Source organism: Coffea arabica, chromosome 1e (assembly GCF_036785885.1).
Source record: "Coffea arabica cultivar ET-39 chromosome 1e, Coffea Arabica ET-39 HiFi, whole genome shotgun sequence".
Taxonomy (NCBI): Eukaryota; Viridiplantae; Streptophyta; class Magnoliopsida; order Gentianales; family Rubiaceae; genus Coffea; species Coffea arabica.
The window spans coordinates 2095928-2122388 of record NC_092311.1 but is presented as its reverse complement, the minus strand read 5'-3'; the positions used below and the strand labels follow the sequence as shown (position 1 = coordinate 2122388).

The following is a 26461-nucleotide window of genomic DNA, read 5'->3' as shown; positions in this document are numbered from 1 at the left end:
CAAGCTACCCCACAAAAGTGCAAAACTTTCTTTTAACACCCCAAGAGTTAGAAAGACAGTTTTTTGGTCACCCAAAAAAAAAAAAATCGAATAGAATAGTTTGAGAGCAAATTGTTCATAATCAGTGAGAGTCAAAACAACTTAGAACTGTTTGATCTTTGCTGAATCAAACTCTAAATTCCCTTACTTGATTTTCCATTATTCTTTGGTTCAATTCTAGTAGAACCGCTTGATTTATATCAGAAGAGATCTTCAAAAGCAAAAGTTTAATCAAACCCTATGGCTTTTTTCTTTTGGAAAAAAATGCAATCCCATTTGGATGATCCTCAAATTTACTTAGTAATCATATCCATGATCTTTTTTTTTTTTTTTAAAAAAAAGAGCACTTAGAAGTTACTCAATTTAGAATGTCGACAAATATATAAAATGATTTTGAAAAATTAATATATTTTTTATTGAGTCAAGAAGTATATTCTTGGATAGCGGATCTATTAGATCTATAAATTCTTCTCATGATTCTATTTTCTAATTTTTTTTTAGGATAAGAAATCAGAATTTTCTAGTTTGTGTATTTAATGTGGATATTCATATGATAGCAAATAATTTAATTAATCAAAATAAATGACAAAATCTAGGTTTAAATATTTCATTTTGGAATTTATGATTAGCCAAAATTTTCATTAATTTGTTTCACTATTACCTAGCAGTTGATCGGGTTTAATTTACAATTCAATTTTGATTGATCCCTTTCTTGAGGTATACTTTTTTTCTAAATCAATTAATTTTCCCCAAAACCTTTTCAACCCCATGCAACTCAACAATGCCTTTCAATCTATCATGAGTTTGAGTATTTCTATTGAAAATCACATTCAATTCAGTACTGTTTGATAATCCAATTCAGTACTTAAATTTAATGAATTTAGATCTTAACATATTTAGACCGTTTGATAACCAAAAATTGAATATCTAAATTAATTAAGTGGCACTAAATTTTCTGGACAAAACTTAATCCCAAAATTAAGTGATAAGTTATTTACTTATTATTGAATATTGGTTGTACTCAAATGCATTACATTTACTAATACTTAACAATTCAATAATTTAATGGATTCAGATTTTAGATTTGAAACTTCAGACTTTAGTTTTATCAAATGCATCCTTAACTTTGATCTAGATACCAAAATTAAAAAAAGGAAAAAACCAAAAAGCTATTTTCTTTTTCTTTTTATTATTTTTATTTTTTAGTAAAAATTTGCACTTAACCATGTCTCTCTTTTTTTACTTTTTTTTTGGTTGAAAACTGAGTTTGCATCTATGATCTTTTAGTAATTAATCAATAATGATTCATGAGTACGAGTTTTCTTTCCAAAATCATGCTTGACTTTGATCTGGAACCAAAATTTTCTAAAAAAAGAAAAAAGAAAATTCAAAAGCTATTTCTTTTATTTTTTTACTTTTATTCTCTTACAATTAAAAAAAAAAAATCAAAGTTGGCTAAATTTTATTATTTCCCTCTTCTTGATAAGTTGGTCCAAAATGTTCTTAAACTGTGGAATTTTGTTAGAATAAACCCCCATCCCTTAAAACGAGATGCCATCAAACAAAAGTCAAACCACTGTCTGTAAACTTTTATTTTAATTTCCTTCTTTAAATTCTTTGATTCAATTTTATGGAGGGAAATTCATGTAAAGTTCTTAACATACCTCTTTTAAATTACAAAATTAGCCCTCCGTGGTCCTCCCCATCTTCCCCAAAATGTAGCCCCGTCTAAGCGCTATTCGACAAACCCGTCAGTCCTAAAGAGTAATTCACTTCATCGACCTCGGACCCATATATACTCCGACATCCATTTCTTGTCCTTTTGAACTCAAATTCCGCAGTTCCCAAAAACCCTTTATTTTCCCCTTCCAAAATCTAAAACCCCTTTCGATTTTTTTATTTTTCCCGAATTTTTTTAATGCAGCTGGTCATTGAAGGATTGACTTTTCGAGGAGAAGGCCTTGATTCAATCTTGATTGATTATTCGGGAAATTTTTCTTTATTGGTAAGTTTTTTGGTATGAAGTTTGATTTTTTTTTTTGGGTAAATTTTAATTGCTTCCCTGGTACATTTGCGATTTTTGTCCCTTTTTGGGTTGGAAATCTAGTGTAATCTATAATTCTTTTTCAGCGTCTGTTAGGAGATAGAAAATCTTGAAGTTTTTCAATTGGAATTGCTGGAAAAGGTTAGTATTTAGTGTTTCCAGTTTCCGTCTTTCCGTCTTGTTTTGATTTCTCCTTTTTTTGGTTTTAACTTCTTTTTGAAAACCCTTTTGGATTTTATGTGGGATTTTGTTTTTGTAGGGTTTGGTAAAGGAGATGAGGGAGGGTTTGAGATCAAATGCTCGGCAGAAAGGGGAAAGGGAAATGCTTGATTTGAATAAGGAACCTACTGAAAATAAAATGCCCTCTTCTGCCTCGCCTTCTTCTACTGATTATTTTTCAGCTCAAGAAGACGGTAGAGATGTTTATTCTAGTGTTAATATGGAGGTTGCTGACAATGCTGACGCTGATGATGTTGGACAAGGAGAGGGGGGCGAAGGGAAGGAAGAAAACAATTTGAAAAGCAATGGTGGTGAATATTCTGAGGATGCTGTGGGGAAGGCTGAGTTTCATTTTCCTTCGACCAATGCAGGTTTAGTCACTGAGCAGGTGAGCGAGTCTGAACCTTTGGCATGTCATACAAATGCTGCTGATATTGGTGTTGTAAATGTTGATGTGAGTGGTGGTGCTAGCATAAGCGGGGAAGTGGTAGGTAAAAAACGACGAGGGAGAAAAAGAAAGGTGGCGGCGAGTGGACTATCTGGTGATGGGGGTGCGGAACTGCAGTCCCTGAAGGTGGAGAGTGCTAAACTTGCAAAAATTGGGGAGGATGGGAGTACGCATGAAGTTTTGGAAGATGGTAGAGATGCTGATATGGTTGGAGATGTGGTTGCTGATCCTAGTACTGGTGAAAGCAGGCAGGAAACTAGCAAGGGCCGCAGAGGAAGGAAAAGGAAGACGAATCCTAGTGGTGATGGGGTTAGTGAAGATGGGGGAAAGAAGGTTCAAAAGTTGGCTGTGGAAGCTAGGCCTCTAATACTTGGAAGGGTTTTGAGGTCTAGGACAATAGCTTCAACTGGTAGTGTGAAGCAGGCTCAGGGAGAAGGGAATGCAGGAGACCATGAAGGCCAGTTGGAGATTATAAAGACAAAGGTTGAAGCTGACGAAAGTGTTCGACCTCCTTGGAGGGGAAGGAAAACTGTGAAGGGCCGTCGTGGAAGACCTCCTAAAGTTCACGGGAAAAGTGGAAACTTGAAGGTGGCTGCCGGCGAGAAAACAAAAGCAGGATCCGAGAGAAATTTCAACTTACGGAGAGCCAAAGTTGTCAAGGTAAAAAAGCACAAGGAAAAAGTGAAGTCTGACATGCCTAAGCTCCAGGAGGAGAAAAGCAATCACAAAAATGAAGGCGAAGTGGGACGCAACACAGAAAAACAGCTGCTGAGAAATCGAATCATCAGCATTCTCAAGGAGGCAGGTTGGACAATTGAGTATCGACCAAGAATGAGCAAAGAGTACTGTGATGCAGTTTATGTTGACCATCAAGGAAGAACTTACTGGTCAGTTACCTTGGCATATAAAAAGCTTAAAGTAATGGTCGAAAATGGGACTGCAGATGCCAAGGCCATATCTGCTTTTACTCTGATTCCAGAGGATGAACTTAGCAAACTGTATAGAATTACGAAAGAGAAAGGGAAAAAATGCAAAAAGCTACCAAAAGTGGGTGGGAGTAAGACTGGAAAGGGGCATGATGGCACAGCTCTCTCCAAGTGCAAAGGAAACTCCAATGCTAACCCACATGTCGGAGAGAAACCATCTAGGAAGAAGAAGGTGGATATTTCTGAGCAAGGTAACCAAGTGATATTCTCAGGAAGGAGAAAGTCAAAATCAAGAAAGAAAGGAGAAAGAAAGCCTTGTACTCTTTTGGCTCGTTGCCCTGAAAATGACCATGATGCTGATGGTTTTGAGATGTACAAGGGGAAACGCACTCTACTTTCGTGGATGATTGACTGGGGAACTGTATCACCAGGGGTCAAGGTGCAGTGCATGAATCATGAAAGAACTGCTTTGCTGCTCGAAGGGAGGATAACTAGCGAGGGTATATCCTGTGATTGTTGTGGTAAAGTAGTGACTTGTGCAGATTTTAAGTCTCATGCTGGTAGCTCACTGGGCCAGGCTTATGAGAACATATTTTTGGAGTCTGGACATTCACTTCTGCAGTGCATTAGAGAATCATGGAGTAAACAAGAAAAGACTGATAATATAGGATTCCATCAAGTAAATGTTGATGTTGCTGCTGGTGATGATCCCCATGACGATACCTGTAACATATGTGCAGATGGTGGTGAATTGACCTGTTGTGATGGTTGCTCATCAACATTTCATCATAGATGCTTGCAGATGGAAGTATGGTGACTATGGCCTATTGCCTCCTATTCTTTTAGTTTTCTCTCCTTTCTAAATAGTTCAGATGATATATCTTCCTCACTTTCCATTGCAGCACGAGCCAGTTGGATATTGGCGGTGTGTTTACTGTTCCTGTAAGTTCTGTGGGATGGCATTCTCTGCTGAGTTCTGTGAGAAGATCTCTGAGAAAGCCTCCCTGAGTGATGATGCTCCGGGTACTGAGAATGCTCCTGGTCCAGACGATGCTCCTTGTACGGATGATGCTCCTGGTACAGATGATGCTACTGACACGGAGGAGAATCCTGATAAGAAAAAAGTTGATCCTGTTCTGATTGATTATATGGATGACTATGAAAGGTTCAGATGCTATTTCTGTGAAGAAATATGTAAGTAAATATATACAATCTCCTGTAATTTCTGTGACATTCATTTGCTTTAATTTCTCATTTTCTGTTTCATTTTTGATAACTTTTAACCTGTCCCATTTCAATGCAGTCCATACTCATTGCAGACCGGGAAAGGATGCTGTAGACAATCATGCAGCAGACTTTTCATTTTGTGGGAGGGGCTGCCAGAAGGTATGATACTGATTATATAATGTAAACACGTTCCTCTTTGCAGACAACTTGGCTTGTATTTCAACAGGACTCGAGTTGTAGCACATGTGCTCATCTTAGTTCATGCACATTGAAGGCCATATGTTGATGCCTAAATTTGTTAAATGCCACTGCACTAAATAGTGGACTTCACAAGGCATGGATTTTTTTTTCTTTTTTTGAGGGGGAGATACCTGATGCTCTAGTTTGAGTATAACCTTTTATAACCATGCAGAAATTTGAGATACAACATCATGACTTAACTATAGCAAACTCGTAAAGTATGAGCTTATTGATTAATATTGATGCATTTATTGTGCCTCTAGTTAGTAAGCAAATTTGGACAGAATGTGTACATGCTAAAAATTCTTGAACATATCTGGGCAGTTGTTATGTTGAGGAACATGAGTGCATTTTCTGTGGACATGAGTTTTACGGTAACTGAATTTAGTCCACAAATATATGATTTATGGTTGGTTAAGCTTTATTCAAGGATTCCATTATTTGTGTTTCACGCTATACTCGTTCTAATATTTCAGATCTTGCTCTTACCTTTCTGGCATCTATGTGAATGCTTGGCAGTAATGCATCTTGTGATAGATAGAGATCCATTTTGCTTAGTTTTGTTGAACGTATTCATTCCACTTTTTATTTCTAGGTTGGTCAGCATTTGGCTTTTTTTCTCCTTATTCTATCCTGCCAAATGATGTATACTTGGGTTTGGATATATTATCTAGAGGTTTATCATGCATTAAATGCGCTTTAACACAACCTCTGCCCTATTTATAGTTAGATTAGGCTTATGGTTAATATGAACTTTTACCCACTTTTATTAATTGTACTGAATTCTTTAAACAGCTATATGAAAATCTACAGAAGCTTCTTGGTGTGAGACATGAGTTGGAAGCAGGATACTCGTGGACCGTTCTTCGTCGTCAAGATGTTGTTACCGATGTGGTTGGTAATGCTGATTCATTGGAGGTTCTATGCAATTCTAAGTTGGCCATCGCACTTTCCCTCATGGACGAGTGTTTCGAACCTATCATTGACGAGAGAAGCAACATTAATGTGATTCAGAGTGTGATATACAGCTGCGGGTACGTACCTATCATTTTCCTTATTTGGTGTGCTTAATTTTTTTAGCACTGTTGTGGAGTGTCTTAAAATACTTGGGAAGGTTATAGGAGTGGCTTTTTCTGTTTTCTTATTATTTTCAGGTGTATAGGCAACAATGAAATAATAATTTGGCAATCACATTGCAGTCAAGTTTGTGTTTTCTTATATTGCAGCTGTTTATTCTTAATATACTCTATATTTTTGGTGGAGATCTAGCTGGTCTAGGTTCCTTTTATTGATGTTGAAACTTATGCCTTATTTTTTTGTATCATCTGTATTAGCATCACTTACAACAAAGACTTTTAATAGATGAAACTAGCAATGCATTTGATAAGTCCATGCAACCAAACTTTTTTTCCACTCTTGATAGGTGAAGATTTACTTCTTTTCTTATTTTACGGGGTTTGCACTTGACGCTTGAATGACCTGTCATCTTTCCATTCTTTGATATTCTTTGGTGCTGGCTTATTCTTTTGGCTGTAAAGTGGTTAATTTTTGGAGAACCTTCTTGTTTCCTTTGCTAATCTTCCAAATAAATTTTTATTACTTGTTTTCGAATATGTAGCTAATCTACCAACTATGCACATTAGCTTGAGCGTAGAATAAAATGTAATATTTATTGACAATTTTTCTTTCCCAGATCAAATTTGAGAAGGCTAAACTTCCAGTGGTTCTATACTTTCATTTTAGAGAGGGGAGATGAACTTGTCTCTGCAGCAGCTGTAAGGTTGTGAGTTGGTTCTTCTGTTGCCTTGCAATGTTTTTTGAGCCATCAGAATTTCTGAAACTATCACATGCCTTAATTTTTTTCCCTTTCTATTATTTTTGTTTATATTTATGTGCAATAAGAAACATGAAGAGAATGATCATACTTATTTACATGCTGGGTTAATCTGGTTGATTTAATGACCCAAACTGCAATCATCTATGCAGATATTACCCTTTATTGTTTACAATAGGATAAACAATTAAGTTATAACTGTTGACTTTCATTTTTTGCTAAACAGCACGAACAAACTTGCATATTTTGAGTGGCTTGCATGATATGGTATTGGAAATAGCAGAGGCTTGTTGGTCTTCTTGGAAGATAAATCTTCAGGAAACGAGCAATTAAATAGCCTAGTTATGGTCATGATTTAGTCTACTCAGGTTGAGTTGGCCATTGCATGTATCTGGGATTTTGACGGCAAGTTGCACGTACAATGTAAGATTGTGTGGTTATTCACTGGACTCTATTTTATATGTGAGCAAAGTGATGAATCCAACCAGTAGGGCCCTATTGAGCAAGATAGAGAATGTGATTGTTAGTAACGCTCGAAGGATGAAATGAGTAGTATATGACTGTCAACTGGAAGCATATGTTTTGATTCCACTGCCAATGTTTTCTGTTGTAACCCTTACTAAGATCTTAAATGATCTCTGTGAGACCTTCCAATCTGAGACCTTTCCATATATTAGGTATTCAAAGATTTTGCACCAAATAGTGTTGTGACTGTTACTTTTTGATTTTGTGGTCTTAAAATACCATTACAAACTCCACTCTTGTCACTTTTATAGCTTTTCTTTTAAGGTAGATCCAGGGCTGGTTTCTTGCATAGATAATAATGATTTGTCAAACTGTAAGCCATAAATGTTGAATTACTTTCATGTACTCCTTCAGTAAATATGATAAAGATGCACCTTATATGTGATGATCTCTTTCTATGGTCGTTAGATATTTTGCCCATTTATTTGGCTGTTTGCTGATTTGCTGAAATGCCAGAGTTCAAGCAATATTGGATCCAACTTCTCTGTGTGTGCCATAATTTTTTGCCCGTCTTTATAATCTAAAAGCTAACACTCGAATCTTTTTCTCTTTTAACAATAGAGTGCATGGGAATCAGGTAGCTGAGATGCCTTTCATAGGGACTCGCTTTACTTATCGACGTCAAGGGATGTGCCGTCGGCTTCTTACTGCAATTGAACTGGTATTTCCTGTCTATACCTTCATATTTTTGTCAATTCTTTAATGCTTATAAGAGGCCCCACTATGGAAATCAAAGCTTCTGGATGTACTTCATTCATGTGGTGTTTAATGCCCATGTGTTTGCTCGAGTAAGTATTATGACTGCACAATGGAACAAGTTCTAGATTTCCAGAACTTCAAAAGATAAGGTGTTTCCACTGCATTATTGCTTTCAGTACCAGATTCTATGAAGGATTAATGTGGAATTTGTAGAGAATTTCTCACTATCTCAATCCTGTCAGTAAAAAGTTGAAAGATGGAAGAATGTGAACATACAAGCATACATGCGTATAAGTAGCTAAGAGAGCATTCTACTGCAGATTTTATAAAGAAAAACATTATAGCCGTAGAAGGGATTACATGTTTGTTATCTTGTTACTTCTCTTTGTCTTGTATCCACTTTGTGCTTCAAAGTTCGTTTTTATGTTTAGGTCCCACTGGGGTTGGTGATAGACTTTATGTTTAAGTTTCTTACTGAGATGAGCTCTATGGAGAACAAGCCAAGTGATCCCTGTCATATTTTTGTTTGTGTCTGCTACATCCATGTTATTCTAATTGCTGGCTTGACTTCACCCAGAAAAAAGAAAAGTAAAGAAAACAAAAATCTGCTGCGTTAATCTTCATTCTAATCCCATTCATGTATTCTGCACTGTCCAAACACTGCACTTTCAGATATTCTGAAGTCTGCTCTCACAAGTCATAGTTTATATACTGATGACTTTACCTGAGCATCCACCTTTGACATCTACATAGTGGAAGTTGTGATTTTTAATGTGTTGAATGTTATCAGCAAAATGTATCTCAATCAAGTTATATCTGGTAACAACTTAATGATTTTATTAGAATATTTTATTAGAGTTGGTAAAAAAGTTCATTGGTAACAAAAGTTCTATGCAGCTGGAGTTCCCTTTCAGCTACGGGTGCTGGTGATGTGCAAGCTCTTTATTTTAGATCAGATATTGATTTACAATGCATTATGGGTTTTACTGTTGCCCTGATTTTTCTGCATGCAGTTGTCTGTTTCATTGATCTGCTGGTTCCATGATTTTAATCTTTCCCCCACTCTAAGGGGTCATATAATGTTGTTTGCCTATTCATATCCTATCTTTTGGATTATTTTGCCCCCTTTATCTTGTACCTTTTGGATCTAAATCTCCTAAATTTGTTGCAGGCTCTCTCCTCTCTTAATGTGGAGAAGCTGGTCATTCCTGCTGTAGCTGAAGTTAGAGAAACATGGACAAAGGCTTTTGGTTTTCTCCCCCTTGAGGAATCAAAGAGGCAGGAAATGAAGTATATGAGTATGGTTGCATTTCCTGGCACAGATATGTTGCAGAAGCCTATTTGCACAGAAGGAAAAACGTCTACTATGGGTAATTCATCAAATCTTGACACATTTTATTATCCGTGCTGTTAAGATGCTTACTTCTTGCTTCTTATTGAAGGTGGAGAAGTTTCCAAACCAACAATTGAGTTTGTGAATGGGGCTACCACTCCATGTAATCTTGATGCTTCTACTGCTGACAAGCTTGAAGAGAATGTTGAGACTGTTGCTGCTGTAGGATCTGGGGGATTGAAGCATAACACCATTGTTCTTGTTGCATAGAATGAAGGCTCTGTTTAGCAGTAAATTTTTGCAAGTTGGTGACTCAAAAATGTAAATAGTAGTGTTAGGGCAAGAAGTTTTAGTGATTTTTATGCAAGATTGCTTTGCATCGAACGGATGTACATGGGATTTGCTGAGGTGATGGATATGAAGTTCTCTTTAACTGGTGGCATCATTAAAAGAAGCTTATAATGAAGGTTTATGTTTGATAGGTATGTTCCTTTTTTCTTTGAGTTCCACCGTCATTTTGTTATTACAATAAAATATTTTCACAGTAATGGTGCTTTTGTAACATGTTATTACAATAGAATATTTTCACGGTAATGGTCTTTCTGTAGTTACAAATATGATTTATACATGTCTCCCTAGTATGTTTCCTCAGATCATCTGGTTCAAGTGCTTAGTTAAGTAGTAACCTCCTTTTACATGTCTGCTGTACTTGTGTTCTGGAGAAAGCAAGGGGGCTGAGACGTCTTGTACCTTTGGGGTTCTTTCTTTGCTTAACTAAGTATTGGCAATAAAACTGCCAACCACTGACCCTTTATTTTCATTGCTGTACTTTTTAATAGTTTGTAACTTAATAAAAAATGGAAAACTTTAATGAATATTCATAGTAAGTGAAGGTCCACTTTGAGCCCATTATCATGTAAGATGGCATGAATGTTCCTCTTTCCGTTTATGAGTTGGCCTGTAGTTTAAGTTATGATAGTTTTAATTTTCAGCATGATGTTTTCATATTTCATTGAAGGTGTTTTACATGTCTTGACTGTATAATCACACATTCATGAGAGAAAGAAAGTCCAGCTCAGGACGCACGTGGTGAAGGTGTGAAATGAAATTGACTAATGATACAATTCTTCTCTACAGGTTTAACCTTGGTGATCTGGTGGTGTATAGCTGTAGAAGTTTCAATCAGAATGGTTGTAGAGTAGAGCTTTGTGATATATTACATGCAAATAGCAGATGACAGTATTGCAGCCCTGTTGTTTTGGTTTTGACAGACAGGCTGGAAATAGTCAAATGATTCTCGGATTACCGGTACTTAGTTGGAGACTAAAAACTCCTGGATAATTTCATAGTCTAATGGAAATGGAATCCCAGACCTAAAGTTTGTCTGGTTCCTTGAAAAGTTGTAACTAATTTGCAGTTACAATAGAGTATGAGAAACTGTATCAACTCTTAATTCAATTGTTCTTTTCTGCGGCCTCATGTCTAACCAGAAGAGAAAGAATGTGGTGCTAACATGGAATGCAGGTTTCATTTTGTTTTAGTCATTTAAGTACAGGGTTGGATTGTAAAATCAGAGCTTTCAACTACTGCTTGTTGGACCCATATGATTCTTTCCTGGATTGTCTTGTTGGAACCATGAGTAAAGACAAGCAGGAGTAAATTCATAGGTAACTAAAGATAAGTGATGAAATTAATAAAATAATTTAGTTTAGTTTTGATTAAGGTTGTGTTTGACAAAACTGAAATCTGAAATCTGAATTTAGTAAATATGAATGTGATATATGTGTACTCTTGGATTTACACGTCCATAAAGTAGGCCACTCCTTTTCATGCCATTGACAAACTAAACCAAATATTAGTACTGCAATATTTAGAACAGAAATCCCATTTTAAAACCAATAGACAAAAAAATCTCTTATCTGGGAGGTGCTATTTAGTAGTTTGCCAACTACACTTGCACTTCTCAGGAGTAGAAATCTAAAGTGATATTTCAATTATTCTCAAAAAAGCACCTTTTCCCTTCCCTCAAAATCTCGACATCGCCAGAGCTTGAAGATGCTTCAAAATGGAAGATCCCATGCAAAGAAGAGTTAATCGTTTTTAAGAATATTCAAAGTGGAAGGTAAGATTTACCATAATTGTCGATACAGTTGACTCTTTTGTTTTTCTAGAGTTTCTTTGGAAAAGTGCAGTAGTGCTTTCAAGAATTCAATGTGGTATTTTTATAATTGCCTAGGCCATCAGCATTCATTCAGTATATACACTAAGAGCATCCATAATGCTATTAAACTTTGTGGAGTGTAATTCACATGCCACGTCAGCATTCCATTTTCTCCTCTTTTATTACACTTTCACTCACAATGGATTACACTCCACAAGGTGTAATAGCATGGGTCCACAATTAATCAAATATTTATTTTAATAATGCATAACTCATATCCCATAAATAAATAAAGTAGTTTTTAAAACTAATTTTGTTATTTTTAAAAAATAAAGTACTAACTTTCGTTAAATTTTGTACATTTTGAATTTTTTTATTTTCTAAAAATGATATTATTAATTTTTAAGTTTGAATAATATATCTTTTTCTATGTTTCAAAAATAATATATTGTTATTTTTTTAAAAATAATTACGTAGGAAATTAAACAAATTTGATGGATGATTGGAAGTGGATAAATTTGGGGGAAATGCATAATTTTGCACATTTGTAGGAATACCAGAAAATGGGTAATTTGGAAAATTTTGGGGGTTTTGATTTTGTGAGGATGATGAATTTTCTATATTTGGAGCATTTAACATATTTGTAAAACTACTCCAATTTTCATCCATAATCACAAAAAATGAATTAAATGAGTGAGAGAGTAGAAGTGTGTGAGAGAATAAAAGAAATAATAGAGTAGAATATTGGGATATGTTTTAGCAAAAAGTGTTGTGTGTTTATATAGAATTCTAAAAATAGTGCCGTTGGATATAACCGTTGGAAATGTTAAATGTGCTTTGTGCTGGAATTTTACCGTTGCCATAGGGCCCATCTTCAATGGATTTACACGCATCATATCCATGATGCGTGTAATCTCCATGACACGGCTCCAATGGGGAGCCGTGTCATGGACACTACAAGAAAATTGTTCATCAGTGACAATACAAAGTCATCACAGAACATACAAATATCGTCACAAATACCTTTTATTGACGACTTTTTGATCGTCACAAAGTCGTCACTAAATCCCCGTCGGTAAAAGTAAACAGTGACGACCTAAAATTTCGTCACTAAATAGTTCTCATTAGTGACGACTTTAAGTAGAGCATTTTTGACAAAAGGTCAAGTCGTCAATAAAACACCTCCGGATTGTTGTCACTAATGACAACTATTTAGTGACGACCTGAAGTCGTCACTAAATAGTTGTCATTAGTGACAACAATCCGGAAGTGTTTTATTGACGACTTGACCTTTTGTCAAAAATGCTCTACTTAAAGTCGTCACTAAAAAGCACCGAAAGCCATTGTATATAACTATTTTACTGATAACAATTGTCGTCACAAATGTAGCTTAGATTTAGTGACAGCCTCTGTTGTGACAAGGAGTTTTTATTTTCTATTTTGTGACAACTTTTTTTTGTCATTAAATAATTTCTCAATAGCTTAATAGTCATAATTTGGCCTGTAATCATTGCTAAATCATTGATTTTAAACAAACCATACAAATAAACATGAACGATTGATAACCAAAAGTATTTGCATTAGATTACATGGTAATAATATAGCATTCTCAAATGCCAAATTCAAGTGTACATTACCCAACTAATGCCTACAAAAATAACATTTGTCCAAAATATCACTTATACATAAGGTACAAGTATAAAAGCAATCACAGTTTAAGAAATTGAAAAACATCTAAATGAACCACTCCATGAGCAAAAGGCAATTTTGTCTTCAACGTTCTTCAACCATAACCATAGATATCTTCCAAAAGCTAGTATGAATAGCATTTATCTGTCATAAAAGAGTAAAAGAAGTAGGTAAGGGGAGGAGTACAATAATAAAGAACAAGTGATGAGACTTAGATTATTAAGACAAAAATTACAATTCATTAAGAACCTCATATAATTTGGGCCCACATATTACAACACCAACAAGAAATTAGAAATCACAGTCCAATCTATACAAATACAACACTGCATAAGCTCAACTAAAGAGCATCTCTACAACACTGCATAAGTCCTCTTGTCCGATGCAACCTTTAGGCTAAATGTAACTTGATCGAAACTTTCTTCAGTACAATGCCTTTAAATTTGTGGAGCACAATGGCTTCTAATTACGAGCGGCAGACATCAGATCGCATAGGAATTTGAACACAAATTACTACTGGTGTGTTTTTGTAAAAAAAAAAAAAAATCTTTCTAATGCCTTCTCCGAGAGGAAACAAATGGTCAGTACCAAATTGAATCAAGACAACTCCATGATGTGGAATCCTCCAATAATGATCGGTTGGTGCTGGACAAAACAGAGTGCCAGCAACTCCATGATGTGGATTAGAGAAAGGGCGCAGGAAAATAGAAAGCTAGCCAGCCCAAAAAATGATAGGAGTATTCAATAATTCAACCACCTCTCGATCTAAGCTACGGCTGGTACTCGTTTTAAATAGGTCACATTTTGCATATCAGGTACGCAAAAGCAAGCTTTTGGGCCACTGACTGCACCACCCCAGGTAGAGTAGAGGAGGGGACCAAAGGGGTTTGAAAACTGCACTAAATAATAGCCAACGTACCACCATTTTCGCAAAACTGCCTATCCCAGTAGCAAACAGATTCGGACCTCAAATTAACAGCCTCAGCATTTGGTATCCGTCATCCCATCCCATGGAGGCAAAGAGGCAGTGGAATCCACTTGACTGGCTCCACTCTTTCCAACGTCTCTCTCAATCCTCCCCAGTCCCAAAGTGAGGTTCCATCAAATTTATGAAGTTAGCTAAATGTTTTAGTCCACGAGTATTATAATATTGCGCTGCCCAAACAGGTCACGAATTGGCAGCTGGTTGACAGTTCTATTAAAGAATTTTCAATTGACTAGGAATCCGATCCCAAGTGTTCCCTCTATATTTGACTTTCTCTTGACTAAAAGAGATTTCTCATCTCCTTCATCACAGAAAAAAAATTAATTTGGAGTTCCAAACAGACGAGTCAGTGGACGGAGTACGGAAGAAAAGGAAGAGGTGTGCTATAGCCCCACTAAAAAAGTGCGACTTAGTCTTTTGTTTCCAACAGCAACAGCAACAGCAAAAACAATAAGCTCAACTAAGAGCTCTCTAAAAACAGTCCACAATGACCACAAGTTACCAAAAACTACACATCAGCCATAACCATAACCATAAACTATACAATCATAACAAAAAACAGTCCACAATGCTGCATAACATCAGCCCCAAAAAATGCTATTACTAGCTATTACCAAAAAACAGTCCACAGTGACCACAAGTTACCAAAACCAACAGATCAGCCATAACCATAACCATAAACTACACAACTATAACAAAAAATAGTCCACAATGATGCATAACATCAGCCCCAAAAAATGCTATTACCAGCTATTACCAAAAAATAGTCCACAGTGACCACAAGTTACCCAAAAACAGGTCACATCAGCCCCAAAAAATGTTATTATCAAAAACAGTCCACAATGATGCATAACATCAGCCCCAAAATCAATAAGTTAAAGGATCAGAATAGCAACAGTTCACATTAGTATTGTAATTCAATTATTCGTATGAGAAGGATGCATTACCAGCTATTACTACCAGATGCATTTCCATTGCCTTGGTTCTTGGACTGCAATTCTGCTCGTAAAGCCTTAAGGAGTTCCTGCATTTCAAGCTGCTGGTTTTGCATTTCAGCTTGTTGATTCTCAAGCCTTTGCATCAGCTGCTGTTGAGATTGGACTTGAACTTCCAATTCAACTGATCGTTTCTCAGCTTGTTCTGCCCTTTTCTTGAATTCTTCTATCTCTGCAAGTTTTTGTGTAATTAAACTAGCCTTGGAGGGGCCACGACCACGTACATATCCAGTTATACGCCCAGTCACCTCAATACAGATGTCTTCTTCGGTTCGATTTACACCACTAGATTGAGCTTCTAGCTGTAAGTCCTTCATTTTGCTCTACAATCACAGGTTTGCTATTATTGATATATGCATAAGAGACATGAAGCATTGGTATTAAGTTGAAAGTGATATTTTTCTTACCAGTTTTTCAGCTGATGTCTCATCAACCATAGCATTCTTCTTTCGACAAAAATGTGTCATGTCATAAAGTTCAATTGGTCCAACTGTCCTTCCCTCCTTAGCTTCCTATTAGCAAAACAGGTTAAATAACCCAACCACATATCATAAATGAACTACTTTACACGTTTACTGACCCGGTCATCCTTATGACGTAAAAATGATTTTGTTCCAGCTGTATGGGCAGTTTGCTGCTTTGATCTATTCAGCTTATTTCGCTCACTTAAGGCCTACAATTGTCAATTCTATCTCAGATCTAGATAAAAAAGAGACATTGGCAAAGTATATAGCAAATTAACAAGTATGTGCTACACATACCTTGAATTCTGGACTACAATAGTAATCGCAAAGGTAAATCCAATCTGATTCTTCCACATATTCTGGTCGATGTGCAAGAGCTTCCTCCTTAGAGCCACATTTTTTGAATAGCATGTGAAAATTATAACGTCGACTTCTATACTGTGAATTTAATTGCTTAATTAAAGCTGGTTTCACATGCTCTCCTCCATCATAAGTGAAACTATTCTGAATTAAAAATAGAAGGACATATCAAAATCAGAAAAAATTAATGGACTAATTTAAATTGCATCTAGAACACCAAAAAAATACTATGATAGCAGATTCTTACATTAGTAATTCTTAGCAGTTGATCTCTATCATCTTTAGGAAGCATGCCCCATTTAGGTGCTTTCCACTTGCCATACTTTCGAATAACGCAGCTTGCCTCTGAAATGTATCGTTGAGCACCTTCTCCAACTATTCTTCCACTTATTTCAGAAACAGTAATATTCACCTTTTTTCCAGCTTTCTTTTCATTTGATAGTGCAATATTACGCGTATATCCTCTTTTTCTTTTTAACGTCACTTGGTCTAGTAGATACAAAGTAAACAAGACCATATTCTATCAATAGCAGCCATGGCAGTAATTAGTTAATTAGAGTAGAATTACACGTAAAACTAACATACCTGAACCGTTTGACTCAAGGTCTTGCATACTTCCAGTTTCATTGCTTTCACAACCAATAGCTTGATTAGATCCAACATGCTGTGAAGTAGGAGTTCCATCAGTTTGCATCCCAGCAGCTTCTTGTGATGTCATTCCATTGCCTGAAGATTTTTCAGCAATCTGTCTACTCTCAGCTTGTATACCTGAATTTCTTGTAGCATTTTCTCTAGCAGAGGATGCACTAGGAATCTATAGGCCAGCAATTTAAGCCACCATTATACAGCGACATGTATAAGCTGAATCAATTGCTTTGTCATAAACCAGTTTTTTTAAATGGCAGATTGAAAAAAATAATAACTAACCTCAGATTCATCAAATAGACGGATCCTAGAAGACTTTTTTGTTAATACAGGTTCAGTGACATTGCTTGTCTTGGGAATTGCACTATTTTTTGGTTCACTAGCTTGCTACAATAACATAAGAATGCGCTTATCAATAGTAACTAGTTTAGGATGATAATTGCTAGTTTAGGAAAAAAGAAAATATCTGGAAATGACTCTTGTTTCTTTACCTGGCAGCTTACATTTTCTTCAGTTTGCTCCACAATTCCTCGCCCAGCATCCCGACTTTGTCGTAAAGTAAATTTTCCCTTTTTCCCCGGTCCAGCCATCTATGTACATAATCATATAACGCAAGCACCACCAAAATCGTAAACAACACAAGCAGCCATGACAACATATCATAAACTACAGAAAAAATACAAGAAAAAATTTCATTAAGAAATTCAATGAACAACATTGTTTAATCTGATTCATAGTCATTGATTTGTACAAATTGTTCATTTTCATCCTCAGAATTGAATTGTTGCTCAATTTCCTCATCATTATCAATAAAATTGTCATCTAATTGCCTTGCACGGCTAGCTGACAATTCTATAAAAAACATAGCACCAGCCTCTATCCTTTCTTCAGTTTGCACATCTCCTCTCTTCAAACTGACCAACTCAAGATTTTCTTGTACCCCAATCAAATCTTCATGATACTCTTCTTGGTAAGCCTCTTCGTTATCAACCAAATCATCTTCATGCTTCTCAGGAACATCATAAGATGAGCGTGGACTAACTAACTCTACAACATGCCAATTACCTCCAAGTTTCATATCTTGAAGATAGAAAACTTGTTCAGCTTGGGATGCTAATATAAAAGGCTGGTCTGAGTACCATGTTTTTGACATGTTGATGCTAGTGATATTGCTCTGCTTGTCTACTTTGATTCCCGAATTATTTCTCAAGTCCCACCAATCACATTTAAACACAACTACTCGATTTTGAGTAAATGAGTATTCAACCTCAACTATATCAGTAATTATACCATAGAAGTATATTTCTTTATCAGCATGCTCCCCCTTTATCATAACTCCACTATTTTGTGTCTTTCTTTCTCTTTCCCGAGCCTTAATGTGGAATCTAAATCCATTCACATTACAGCCAGCAAATGTATTGACTCGAAAATCAGGTCCTCTAGCCAAGGACAACAATTCATCAGTACATTCTCCACGTGCATGTGTATACATGACCTACATCAGCCATACCAGATTCTTTAATAGTTTACTAAAATAAAAAGTAAAGGAAATTGACAAGTTTTTAACATCTCTTCCAATACTTACACGTTCTTCAAACCACTTTGGAAACTCCGAGTCTAGCATTTGCTGTACGCTCGATAAATTTTGCTTTTCAAGAATTTGTCTATGCTCCCTAAATTTGTAGTAGTAGAAGTAGTTACATATTCTATCAAATGACTTTAATTACAAGCACTGAAGAACATATTATAGAACACGACATAGATTTATCATTAAAGTATATTATTACCTCATGTAATCATCTACTTCTTCACAATTTTTCAAGATGAACAGGTGTATTCTTTGCAATTCAACCTCACTTAGATAACCAATCAGTGCTGCCCCAAAGGGCCGAGCCAAGCTAGAAAATATAGATAATTTTCCAGCAGCTTCGTGTTTCTCCATATTTCGTTCCGTTTGATTAAACCTGGTCGGAACATCATGCAAATACCTGGAAATGAATGTAAGACATTCATCATCCAAGTAGCGCTCAGCTATACAGCCTTCAGGTCGTGCCCTATTATTCACATAGCCTTTGTATTGACCCATTTTTCTATCCAAAAAAAATTCAGCCCGAGTTGTTAGAAAATAAGAAAATTGGAGGTAAATCAAATAGGCATTATTAAAAAATAAGAGGCATGTACCTCTCAAATGGAAACATCCACCGGTATTGGGCTGGACCAGCAATCTTGGATTCAGTGGGTAAATGGACCATTAAATGGACCATTACATCAAAGAAATTTGGAGGAAAAATTTTCTCAAGTTTGCATAGTATTAAAATAATATTTTTTTCCTGCATTTCCAGCTCATCTAGATAGAGAGTTCGAGAACAAATTTTTCGAAAAAAATTGCTGATCTCTACTAAAATCTGAGATATATCTTTTGACAGCATTCCTCTAGTTGCTAGTGGAAGAAGTCGTTGTATGAACACATAGTAGTCATGACTCTTCATTCCTAAAAGTTGACACTCCTTGGTCTTCACACACCGAGGAATGTTTGAAGCAAAGCCATCCGGGAACTTGATAGTGCTCAAAAACTGGCAGAAATTCTTTTTCTCTAGGCGTGATAAAGTGTAACATGCAGGTGGCATAACTTTAGATGCGCCACCTCCCGGTTGTAGATGCAACTCTTCCCTTAATCCCATTTCTTTTAAATCTTCCCTAGCCTGCCATGTGTCCTTAGTTCTCGAAGGGATATTCATTAATGTACCTACCAAAGATTCACATACATTCTTGACAATGTGCATAATATCCAAATTATGTCTAATTTTATTGGTACTCCAATATGGAAGTTCAAAGAATATGCTCATCTTCTTCCAATTTGAACTGTTCTGCACGCGTTTTCTTTTCTTCTGTTGCAGCAAATCAGGTGCCTTGCCAAACTCAACTTGCTCAATACGAAGAAGTTGTTGGAGGACTTCCTCACCTGATTGGGTCCTAGGAGGCTGTCTATGTTCTCTTTCTCCATTAAATTGCTTTTTTTCTCGACGCCATTTATGATCAATAGGTAGAAAACGGCGATGGCCCATGTAACAACATTTGTGACCATTATTAAGATATAGACTAGTCGTCTCATCTAAGCACACAGGACATGCCTTGTACCCTTTTGTACTCCATCCCGACAAATAGCCATATGCTGGAAAATCGTTTATTGTCCACAAAAGTGCTGCACGTAACATGAAATTCTCCTCCCTGAAGGCATCATATGTCTCCACACCAGTGGCAAATAACTCTTTTAACTCATCAACTAGTGGTCTAAAGAATATGTCAATGTCATTTCCAGGTGCTTTGGGACCAGGAATAATCATTGATAGGAAAAAAAATGGATCTTTTAAGCATTTCCAAGGAGGTAGATTGTAAGGAACAAGGATAACAGGCCATATACTGTATGAATTGCTCATGGTTCCAAAGGGATTAAAGCCATCACTAGCAAGTCCTAGCCTCACATTTCTAGGATCTTCAGCGAAGGACTTGTGATTTCTATCAAAATCCTTCCAAGCTAATGAATCAGCAGGGTGTCGCATCATGTTCTCATTATCTACACGTCTCTCCTTATGCCACCTCATATCCCGAGCAATCTCTTTGTTCACAAACAGTCTTTGCAGCCTTGGTTTTAATGGAAAATAACGCAACACCTTTCTAGGTATTTTGGAATTTGGAGATTTATACCGCGGTGCTTTACATTTTTCATTTGGACAATGATCAAGGCCTTTATTTTCATTCCAAAAGAGTGCGCAATCATTTTCACAGGCGTGGATCTTTTCACACTTCAGCCCCAACTCACGGATGAAATTATTTGCCTCGTAATATGAACTGGGAATCAAAGCTGTAGGAAATACTTGATGCAAGAACTTCAGCAACATATCAGTAGATTTACAAGTCCACCGATTCATTGTTTTCAAGTGGAGGATATGGACAATAAACGAGAGTTTTGAATACTTTTCACAGCCTGGGTATAGAGATTTTTCAGCCTCCGATAATAATCTGAGAAACCTACTTGCTTCTCCTTCTTTCTCGGTACAAGCACCCGTATCAAGTTCCGGTGAATGTCTCCAACTCTCACCAAAGTTAGCAACTCCTACATCATTTAACAGCTCCTCCATACTGTCAAAGTCACTATCGTTGTCATTTATTTCTATGTCATCATCCTCATCATCAGATTCAAACCCTTCGCCATGATATATCCACCTAGTATAACTATCAACAATTCCTCGACACAAGTGATTGGCCATGACTTCCTTAGTTTGATCCTCAAAATTATTGCATACTTTGCAAGGACATGGCAGTTTACAATTAGGATCCTTGCCTAGAAAAGCAAACTTAATAAATTCATCAACTCCATCTAAATACTTGGGGTCTAGGTAGTTCTTAATAGACATCCAACTCCTGTCCATATTGTTGCAGCCCTTTATCCTACCATAAAGAATATGACCGCCACATTATATAGAAAACAAATGCAATGTAATATGAACTAAATTTAAACTCCTCAAATACCAGCAATGGGATCCAAGGTGTAAAACACATTTTTAGCAAAAATCAACCATCTCAAGTACAAATGCATTAGTAAGGCAACAAACTAAATAGAATCTGCAGCCACAGTATACATGCAAAAGTTTGGCAAACAAAAGATAAAGCCATAACAGACATGTTTGAAGTTGTGCAATAGAAAACCAGTCCTCAAATTTTGCTTCATTGTACACTAAATAATGTACTCTAGCTTAAGAGGAGCATAGAATATTGTCAAAGTATCTCCACTCCATTAGCTAGCTAGCGCCCAACATAAATGGTGTCATGTCTTCAAACCCGAATCTGTAAAATTGGCTCCTATATTTCATGTCACAACAGTTCATGAAAAGAAAACCCTCAATGTAACAAAGACTTGGAATTTTAGCTTGTTATTAACTCCTGTTCTGCTCTTAACATGCTGTAGAGCCACTGGAATCTTAGGATCAAATTAACATTGTTTTTTATGGTTGATTAAACTGCTGAACATATGCTATGTCAATCTGTATATACATATAGATTTGTGTGATTGATGGTATATGTAGCACAAGAATGCTTTGGAATTGTAGCAAATTAATCTACAAGGCAGACTATTGCTCAAAAAAGAAAAAAAAAGAGCCTAGAAGGCAGCCAGACTTTAATAGTATTAAGGATTCAAAGTGGCTGAGCTTGCCCTCCCTCAAAACGAGTATTGACTGAGGGTTGCTTTCTCTAAACAGGCAAGTCTAATTCTTGTACGACATTTTGGATTCTTTCCTCTTTTTTTTTTAGGATTTTTTTGTTCTTTTATCCATGATCATAATGACATTCACCATCTTTACAAGTAAAACGAGCTTGTGATATATATAGTAAATCATAACAGACAAAAGTGCTGTACATAATCAATATAACTATGCTACTTATTAAGCCATCAAAAGTGCAGATTTCAGATATAGGGTGTTAATTTAACCCTTCGGTTAAATATGCAAATAGTATTTCATCATTTCTTATTGTGCTTGCCTGCATTAACATCGACTAACCAGAATTAAGGCCTGCAGACTGTACTCCAGATGCAGCTGAATTTGCTACAGCATCATAATGGGAAGTATCGCCTGTAATCTACTGGCCCAGAAAAGAAAGTAACAGAAAAAAAAAACTCATTAACATTGATTCATGCACTGACAACTGGCAGGAAATAAGGAACTAGTAGCTGGTAATGAAGTCGAATGGTACCATAATTCAGCAATGAAAATGAATGAACAACTCAACCCATGAAACCTCATACAGATAACTGAGGATCTAAACGACCAACAAGATGTTTTAGCAGTCATTACATGTTTGTACACTTAAGAAACATAAGTATCATAGAATCACTATTTTAAAGCAGAATAACTATCATAAAGTTACAAAAGTTGAAGGAACAATTTGTTCACCAAATTGAACATTATCATCCACCTGCTCTCATAACCAGATTCAGGTTTTCAATTCTTCAAATGAGTAAGAAGAAACATAACCACCATTTCTCTCCTTTTAGAAACTATAAGCAACCTGTTATAGTCTAGCTTTGTCAAATGTTACTATTTGACTAGCCATCATCCATCAGCCAACAGCCAAAAAATATAAGTACAAGGGAAGAAATTAGGTCCACACATTATGTGCGCATGAGAGAAGTATATTCACTACTATATAATCTGGAAGTATATTCACTACTATATAATCTAGAAGTATATTATCAACTCAAAAATAAATTATAATGGCCATGACTGTTGTGAATTTTCATTGGAAGAGCCTTAGTATGTGATTTTGTTAATGGCAGTAATGACTGAACTCTTCCCTATTATATTTGGTGCCTTAGAAAATCTATCCCACCCATTGTACCCTTTCTCTTTTCTTCTGCGAGGCAGCCAATACAATCAAGAAAGGGAAGTAAACTTAAGGTAATCCTGAAGCTCGCAAGAACTGTCAAAATGCAGATTAAGGGAAAACTTAGAAATCTCATCTAGCAGCAATAAGAAACCAGTCCCAAGCAGATATGCTTGAAACAAAAAACCTGAAATTAAGTAGCATTTCTGCAAAAACTCTCCGTGCCCTTCTATAATGGAAGTTACATTATTTTTGCCATTAGTTCACATCAATTTACTACTAACAAATGTTAAAGACTATATTATATCAACTATTCCACAGAGAGTTTCATTTTTAAGCATTGCAATAAGATTCCTGATACTAACTGCAGTGGCTTACATAGCTTGAAACACCTGAATCAGACAGCTCCTTCGGCCTAGGGACTCAAACAATGGCTCAGGTCTTAAGGCAAAAGCATCTTAGGAGCAACAGAAAATTATTGTGTCTTAGGTATTCAGCAACACTCATCATAACAATGTTTTATCAAAGTTAAATTTATGCTCGTGCAATGTAAGGTGCATATTTGGCCTCATTCTGGTTGTCCACTGGTTATTTAACTTCCACGAACATGTCCAGTAAAATGCTCCAAAAACAATTCTAACTTTTAGTATTTGATCAAAAATTTTCCAAGAAACAATTCATGGCTAAACCAATACTTGTCTAAGAAGGTTTGCGGTTAACCAAGCATCAAAGCATGGAAAACTTTCATTAGAGATGACTAACTTAGGTAGATGTCTGTCCTCAGATTCATCTGGACCTGAGGCGTAAAGGCAGTTATGTAGCTAATAGGGTTTTAAAAAGGCAAGGGCTGGCCCTTACTTTGAAATGGAACTGGATATTCTGAGGTAACGGAGTTGCCAAAGAACTAGTTCTGGCAGTGAGTTAGAAAGTGATTTCCAAAGAGTTATAGTTCTGGCAGTGAGTTAGAAAGTGATTTCCAAAGAGTTAAATGGAGAACAATTCAAAAAAGGGCAGAGCCATATAAAAGAGGTTTGACACAAAGATGCAGGGATGAACCTGATTCATAAGACTAGAAATTACTAATAAGACAAAATGATAAAACATCTGATAGCCATCTTTAGGGGAATTAAAAAATAGTAGAACACCTGAAAGCCATCTTTAGGGGTTTTGGGCATGGCATTTTATCTCAGTTGAGGTAAGGTTAAAGCACCGAGTAGGGCATTAAACCAGAATTTTCTTTTTAAAAAAACAATACCAGAATTTATTGCAATGCAACTGAAAATATTAGACAAAATAGACCCACTGAGACTAGAGTCTTGGTTGCTGCTAATTCACAAGAACTGGGCAGTGGACATAAATGATTCCTTCGTCCATTCCCTCAATTTCTGTCCCCTTTCATGGCAACCTTATCGGATAAGGGGATATATACCCAAGATTAATTGCGCTGTCAATGAAATAACCTTGAACTACTCACCTAATTGGCCAGTTATTTAAACAAAACTCGATCCCTTCTCTCGGAATGCCCAACATAGGCTTCCATTCCAATTTTCAACAATTCTGTCTCCTCCCTCTTTAATGCATTCCAGAAAATAAGGAGCACTGGCTCCTCGGACCATCCTAAACTACCCTAACCTGTGGTCAGATAACCCGAAATATTGAAGCTAAAACAAGTAGCTACACAGCTTAATCCAGGCGACTCAGTAGCGATAACAAAAAGGATCTTACATATTAGGGATTTGGAAAAATTGGGGAAAATGTATAGGAGAGAGAAAACGAACCTTTCCACCTGAAAACCTTGTACTTTAATGCTGGACAGCCATGGTGATGCTAGTGAGAAGCCAAAGAAGTGTGGGTGAAAGTATCAGGCCGTGCGGAAGCTCTGTTTTGTGCTCAGTGCGGAAGCTCTGTTTTGGTGCTTAGTGCAGAAGCTTTTGTTTACTTCAGCTCGGTGAAGGTTTGTCTCAAGTGTTCCGTTGCTTTGGATATTGCTTTGGTCTTGCTTTGGATATTGTTTTTGTTGCGCGGCACTTTCACTAATGATTTGATCAAAATTTTGACTTCACTCATTTTCCCTCCATTTGATACCAAAAATCATGTTTTTTTCTAGATTTGTAATATGGTTTGAACCATAGATTTTAATGCTATAGTATTATTCTTTATTTTTTAGCAAAAAATAAAAATTTTCATCAACATAGGTGGCAAAAATTGTTAATTTCATATAATTGAAAATGTACTTTTATAATTTGCTAATATTTTATACTAATTTCTTATAATTGCAGCACTAAAGAACATCTTGTAATTGAAAATAATTAAACTCAAATTATATGGTTATAACATAGTTTCAATAAAAATAATCATTTTCCCAACATTTGAGACCAATCATCATGTTTTTTTTATTTTTAATTTGGTTTGAAGCATAGATTTTATTGCTATAGTATTATTCTTTATTTTTTAGTACAAAAACACAAATTTTCATCAATATAGGTGGCAAAATTTGTTAATTACATATAAGTGAAAATATACTTTTATAATTTGCAAATATTTTAGCCCTGCAATTTTTTATAATTCCAGCACTAAAGTACATCATTAATTGAAAATACCGAAAGTCAAATTCTATGGTTATAATAGACTTTCATTAAAAATAATCAAATGCTATTAATAAGACATTATTGTTAAGTCAAAATCAAAGAAAATTTAGTGATGACATAATGTTATCACTAATTTATTCAAGATTATAATGACAAGAAAAGTCGTCACTAATTAAATTGCTAGTTTTTAATATTTCTTTTTTTTAATTAAATTGCTGTACCCTATAATTTCTTTTTTTTTTTGCTTTCACATATTTAATTAATGTTAAATACAAAACCTACCAGTTTCCCTTTCATAAAAATATTAGTGCAACACTTTTTGAATTTTACTTACAAACATTTATGTATTTAACATAAATTACATGATTCAGAGTGAAATACCTATAAAGAGCAAAATATTTGTTCATGTAAAGGAAACCCACAAAGAGAAGAAAAAAATTGGTAATTAGGCTCTTTGGGCATTATAAATAAATATTTAAATTAATGGCAGTTTTATTACACCAATATTATTGTATTATCATTATTATGATTATTGTATTATTTCTTAGGCAAATATAACATTTAATTATTTAAATTTGATTTTATTTTTACAATTTATAAAATTTTTATCACTTATATAATATTTTTAAAACCCTAATACATCTAAATTTGATTTTATT

General features: G+C 35.6%; 3 protein-coding genes across 5 annotated transcripts; 1 reads left to right on the top strand and 2 right to left on the bottom strand.

Moving 5' to 3' along the window:
• The first annotated feature begins 1780 nt into the window (after window positions 1-1780).
• LOC113700401 (uncharacterized) lies at window positions 1781-11009 on the top strand. 3 transcript variants are annotated; one of them, XM_072050976.1, is made up of 11 exons: window positions 1781-2044; window positions 2170-2224; window positions 2343-4484; window positions 4579-4870; window positions 4980-5062; window positions 5957-6177; window positions 6837-6926; window positions 8064-8163; window positions 9373-9571; window positions 9644-10016; window positions 10672-11009. In XM_072050976.1, exons 3-10 carry the CDS (start codon window positions 2358-2360, stop codon window positions 9802-9804), a joined length of 3273 nt encoding a protein of 1090 aa, XP_071907077.1. In that variant the 5' UTR covers window positions 1781-2044; window positions 2170-2224; window positions 2343-2357; the 3' UTR covers window positions 9805-10016; window positions 10672-11009. The 3 variants fall into 3 exon arrangements, with proteins under 3 accessions (XP_071907077.1, XP_071907065.1, XP_027076642.1); XM_072050964.1 differs by having other exon boundaries at window positions 1782-2044; window positions 5939-6177; XM_027220841.2 differs by having other exon boundaries at window positions 1783-2044; window positions 5939-6177; window positions 6837-6923.
• A 2451-nt stretch (window positions 11010-13460) lies between these two features.
• LOC140007759 (uncharacterized) lies at window positions 13461-25189 on the bottom strand. The gene is made up of 11 exons (XM_072050960.1): window positions 24993-25189; window positions 22392-22470; window positions 17325-17423; window positions 17116-17220; window positions 16774-17002; window positions 16436-16677; window positions 16126-16332; window positions 15945-16037; window positions 15772-15876; window positions 15317-15687; window positions 13461-13528 (listed from the first exon to the last, which is right to left on the bottom strand). Coding segments are annotated over exons 3-11 (1452 nt in total). The 5' UTR covers window positions 22392-22470; window positions 24993-25189; the 3' UTR covers window positions 13461-13527.
• Window positions 17555-21263, bottom strand: LOC113690787 (uncharacterized). The gene is made up of 4 exons (XM_027208858.2): window positions 19015-21263; window positions 18621-18923; window positions 18419-18506; window positions 17555-18328 (listed from the first exon to the last, which is right to left on the bottom strand). Exons 1-4 carry the CDS (start codon window positions 21261-21263, stop codon window positions 17555-17557), a joined length of 3414 nt encoding a protein of 1137 aa, XP_027064659.2.
• Window positions 25190-26461: the final 1272 nt, after the last annotated feature.

Bases quoted from the DNA above. Each gene is read 5' to 3' on its own strand.
- LOC140007759 (XM_072050960.1), bottom strand. From the start codon at position 17,423: ATGGCTGGACCGGGGAAAAAGGGAAAATTTACTTTACGACAAAGTCGG. The intron at 17,003-17,115 runs GTTAGTTATTAT...GCTGGCCTATAG, and splicing joins GTCTATTTGATGAATCTGAG to ATTCCTAGTGCATCCTCTGC. The intron at 16,678-16,773 runs GTATGTTAGTTT...TGTATCTACTAG, and splicing joins CCTTGAGTCAAACGGTTCAG to ACCAAGTGACGTTAAAAAGA.
- LOC113690787 (XM_027208858.2), bottom strand. From the start codon at position 21,263: ATGGACAGGAGTTGGATGTCTATTAAGAACTACCTAGACCCCAAGTAT. The intron at 18,924-19,014 runs GTACATGCCTCT...TTTTTTGGATAG, and splicing joins TGGATGTTTCCATTTGAGAG to AAAAATGGGTCAATACAAAG. The intron at 18,507-18,620 runs GTAATAATATAC...CTACAAATTTAG, and splicing joins GAAGTAGATGATTACATGAG to GGAGCATAGACAAATTCTTG.
- LOC113700401 (XM_072050964.1), top strand. From the start codon at position 2,358: ATGAGGGAGGGTTTGAGATCAAATGCTCGGCAGAAAGGGGAAAGGGAA. The intron at 4,871-4,979 runs GTAAGTAAATAT...ATTTCAATGCAG, and splicing joins CTATTTCTGTGAAGAAATAT to TCCATACTCATTGCAGACCG. The intron at 9,572-9,643 runs GTAATTCATCAA...TTCTTATTGAAG, and splicing joins AGGAAAAACGTCTACTATGG to GTGGAGAAGTTTCCAAACCA.